Source organism: Arachis ipaensis, chromosome B06, assembly GCF_000816755.2.
Source record: "Arachis ipaensis cultivar K30076 chromosome B06, Araip1.1, whole genome shotgun sequence".
NCBI lineage: Eukaryota > Viridiplantae > Streptophyta > Magnoliopsida > Fabales > Fabaceae > Arachis > Arachis ipaensis.
This window is the reverse complement of record NC_029790.2, coordinates 27,945,482-27,950,010: the sequence shown is the minus strand read 5'-3', so window position 1 is coordinate 27,950,010 and position 4,529 is coordinate 27,945,482. Positions and strand designations below refer to the sequence as shown.

Below are 4,529 nucleotides of genomic sequence, written 5' to 3'. Positions count from 1 at the left end.
AATTTCTTCATTAGTTCAATCATTACAATTTTGCATGTTCTTTTATTGTTTTATATGTTCATTTCTTTATTGACAACCCCTTGATCACTACAACCGGAATTGCACACTCATTGTCCTAAAGTACTCCTTGGGAGACGACTCAGGAGTCAAATATTCTCGGTTTTGAATTGGTTTTGATTGTGACACATCTTTTGGATTAACAATTTGATTGATGGCCAATTTGTTGGGTTAGGACTATACTTACAACGCCAATTCCAATTCGATAATCAAGTTTCTAACCCGTGCATTTGGGGTTTCGTCACGTACTTTTTACATAGTTAGGGTTTATATTTATAGAGGGTTACCTCTTTAGAGTGGTCAAGATCTTTTCCTGATATTTGGATAACCAACCTTATTTTTTTTTGAGTGGGTTATTAAGGGTAAGATTTTCTTTAATTGAAAATGAGCTACGTTTATTATTGTATTTGAATTCGGATTTATAAATATAAATGGGTCGGATTATTACGACTAATGGATCAATTTTTATGCAAAATTTAACCTCGACAACGACAAAAACAACTATTGTTACCGAAGCAAGTTGAATAATTCATCTGTAAAAACGGTCTAACCGTGTATCAGCTCAAGTAGATCTGCAAAAATAGAAGACCGGTTCACGATATGCACTTACACACCCAAGTTCCTCGCATAAATATGTTTTTCTCCTTCATCACTACTATAGAATTATCCTTATTAGGACATCAGATTGGTTGTGAATCCTGTATGGTGAGTTAGGCAAGTAGATTAAAAGACTTTCATGTTGGGCTTCGGCCCCGTTACACAACCAAAAAAAAAGACTTTTTCACGTTCTTAGATTTATATATGTAACTCAACTCAAGTTAAAAAAAAAAGGGAAAAAAAAAACTCAACTGCAACTTTAAGGATCAAGGATGCTGTAGTAACAGTATAAATTTTGAACTCCAAACAAACATCTATAATTACAGAGTTTTTGAAACTTGTTGATTTAATAGCTGTCAAAATGAGATTATTGTTAGTGGTCAGTTGTTTAGCTGGTGCATTTATAAAGTGTTCAAAATTATGCTGTTAGTTTCAGTAGTTGGGTGGAATGGCATCTCCTGAATGAGGCACCACCCACCCACCAAGTCTCTCTTCTACTATTCTGTCCCTATAGAATAAATAGCTTCGTTCAGACGCTGTAAGTGAAAATTAATAGGATAGACAAAAAGTGTTAGTATATTATTCTGGTAAATTCTCCTCCCAGGACCCAGAGGCGTGTATGAATGCCTGCTAGTTCGAGATTAGGTCCCTTTGTGGTGCTGCCCATATTTGACTGCACCTCATACTTGCCATCATAGACTCTTTCACGGGACTTGGATGCCGGTCAAGTATCATCATCCCANATAATTATTAAAAAATAAACTAAAATATATGTTATTTAACTTTTACAAAGAAAGAAAGGATATGTTTTAAAAAAAAATGTCGTTTTCTGGAAAGTAAAATGGCTGTTGCTTCCGGTTCAGTGCTTGTGAGTTGCTACCCTTTTTCCTCAAAACCGAGAAACTCGATGGAATGTTCCAGTTACAAAAGAAAGAGAGTGGACGTTTCGTGCAACTTGTGGCCCACGGTAGAGACACACCTGAAGCACAGAACGAGTCAAAAAAAGTAGTCAAAGTTTATATTATTCTACTCTATTCCACGGATTTTGAACGCAAATTAACTAACTGAATTATTTAAACCGGCGTCCACTCCACGTCATCTTTCATTCTTTCTTCACTCGTTTCCAACCTCCTATAAATACAACTTATCACTGCTTGAGATCCTCACATTCAATCATTCCTCAACACAGCCATGAAGAGACAGAGAGAAAATGAAGGTTATTGTTCAGTAGAGAGCATTGATTTGGTGAAATGCCTAATGCTTCTTCCTCTTCTCCAAGAAAGAAGCAACAAGTCATCAACGTCATCAATGCATCATAGAAATGGGTCTGCGGAGTTTGAGTGCAAGACTTGCAACCGCAAGTTCTCTTCGTTTCAAGCACTGGGTGGGCACAGGGCTAGCCACAAGAGGCAGAAGCTAGAAGATGGCGAAGAAGAACTGAAGCAACAAGCCAAATCACTGAGCCTGTGGAACAACCCCAAGATGCACGAGTGCTCCATTTGTGGCCTTAAATTCTCTTTAGGCCAAGCACTCGGTGGTCACATGAGAAAACACAGAGGATTAGCCGAATCATCATCATCATCATCATCATCATCATCATCATTAATCAACCATGTTATTGAGAAAACCCCCGTTCTTATGAGATCTAACAGCAAGAGGATTACGTGTCTCAACTTGGATTTGAACTTAACACCTTTCGACCCTCATGATGACTCCTTTGCCAACCCCACACCCATCCCACTTCCTCTTTCTTTCTTCTGAGATGATCCACTTTCAATTACATTTCTTATTGTTCTTAGATTATTCTTTCAATTCTTTTATTCATATGTGTATTATTCTTAGCTACCGTGTACTTGAAAAGTTAATAATTAAAATAAACATTAATTTGTCTTATGTTTCCACATTCGGACTATATTATAATTGCTCCTTGTTTGTGTACGCGTATGGCGTTTTATTATCGTATAGCAAACTAAAGCAAGAGAAAATAAATGAGAATAAAAGTTTATCGTGGAATTGATATAAAATTTGTAAAATTTGAAATTTTGTAAAGAAAGTTATGATCATTCAAAGTTTGGTGTCAAAATCTGAAGTTCTGCAGAGTTGCAGAATTTTGTGATTTCTGCTATGTGCGCACGTACAGCCTTATGCGCACGCACAACTCTGCGAAATTTTAAACATGTGCGCACGCACAGACCTGTGCGTCCGCACACGCAGGGAAATGCTTCTTGTTTTCAGCGCTAGCACAGCTTGTGCGCGCACATAACCAATGAGGGTTTACAACCTGTGCATACGCACAGCCCTGTACGCACGTACACGTTGGGAAGGTCAGTCTGTTGAAGGCGCTAGCACAGCTTGTGCGAGCGAACAGACTTGTGAATTTTTGTATCTGTGCGTACGCACACCTCTATGCGTACGCACACGTTTTGAAACTTCTTCTGGGCATGCGCACGTACACCCCTGTGCGTACGCACACCCCTGTGCGTAAGACACTCCCTATTTCTCAAACTTAACTTTGTTTTCAACTATTTCACCTTCCCAACAAGCTTGTAAGCTTCTATGACACCATTTTAAGACTTTTGGGCTTATTTTTGGGTATTAGACATGGGAAAGGTCCTAGGAGGATTTTATTTTGGTTTTACTTTGAAAAGTTAGCAAACGGAAACTTAGGTTCTGGTGTATTGAGGACGAGTTTGGTAGAGAGAGAAGGAAGAGTAGTGAATTTGGTGATTACCGACAAAGAGATGAGAAAACTGATGAAACAATGAGTTCGGAATGGAATATTTATGATATTGGTGATGGTTGTGATGAGTTGAGAACTTGGAAAGGAATGATTATGGTTAATGGAATGAGTATGGGTGGAAGGGTGCTATGAGCACTGGCCCCTGAGATTGAATTTGTGATTATGATACGTTTTGTTATCCGTCGTAGGGGCTGTGGCAGTCTCCCGCCTACGTTCGGATGTGAGAGTTGAAGTTGGGCTTCTCACTCATATTTCTCGCAACCAGAGGAAGGTGGTAGGGCACACTCCCTCGGAATATTTTCCTCGAAAAAGAGGAAGGTGGTAGGACACGCTCCCACGGAATGTTTCCCTTGAAAAAGAGGAAGGTGGTAGGGTACTCTCCCTCGGAATGTTTTCCTCGGAAAAAGAGAAGGTGGTAGGGCACTCATCCCTCGGAATTATTCCTCCCAAGAATGCGACTTCTCTCTGATTGCAAGGTGGTAGAGCACTAACCCACGGAATCATGCAGCAACCAGATGAAGGTGGTAGGGCACGCTCCCTCGGAATGTTTTCCTCTGAAAGGAGAAGGTGGTAGGGCACTCATCCCTCAGAATTATTCCTCCTTATGCGCAATAGAGAGACCAATCCGGGAGTTATCGACCGGATTTTCTGTCGGGTTTGGCACAATAACCGACATGTGATACCACAGCTAATAGGACAGACATTCATCATATGCATCTTCTATATGCTTGCTTGCTTTGTTTACTTGAGCTTGCCTAATTGTATAACATGCCTACTTGCTTCTTGAACTGTAACTGGATCTACAGTAGAATTTTCATTGTTCTCTTGTACTGTAACTAGATCTACAGTAGAATTCTCATTGTACTCTTGTACTATAACTGTATTTTGAACAATAATAGGTACAAAGACCTGATCATTATAAGTTATAGAATCCTTATCAAAAGCAACATTCCTAATATTTCTTTCCCCCAAACTCAACATCGTCAAGAAACCTCACATTTTTCCATTTTGAAAATAGACCTTGATGCAGAATTGTAAAATTTGTACCCCTGTGAACGCTCAGCGTAACCAACAAAGTAGCAACTAATTGTTCTTGAGTCCAATTTACTTTCATGCGGCCTATAAGGTTGTGCTT

The 4,529-nt window shown here is 39.3% G+C and overlaps 1 protein-coding gene across 1 annotated transcript; it reads left to right on the top strand.

Moving 5' to 3' along the window:
• LOC107648719 (zinc finger protein ZAT11) lies at window positions 1,808-2,553 on the top strand. The gene has a single exon (XM_016352539.2). The coding sequence runs from the start codon at window positions 1,846-1,848 to the stop codon at window positions 2,413-2,415; it is 570 nt and encodes a 189-aa protein (XP_016208025.1). The 5' UTR covers window positions 1,808-1,845; the 3' UTR covers window positions 2,416-2,553.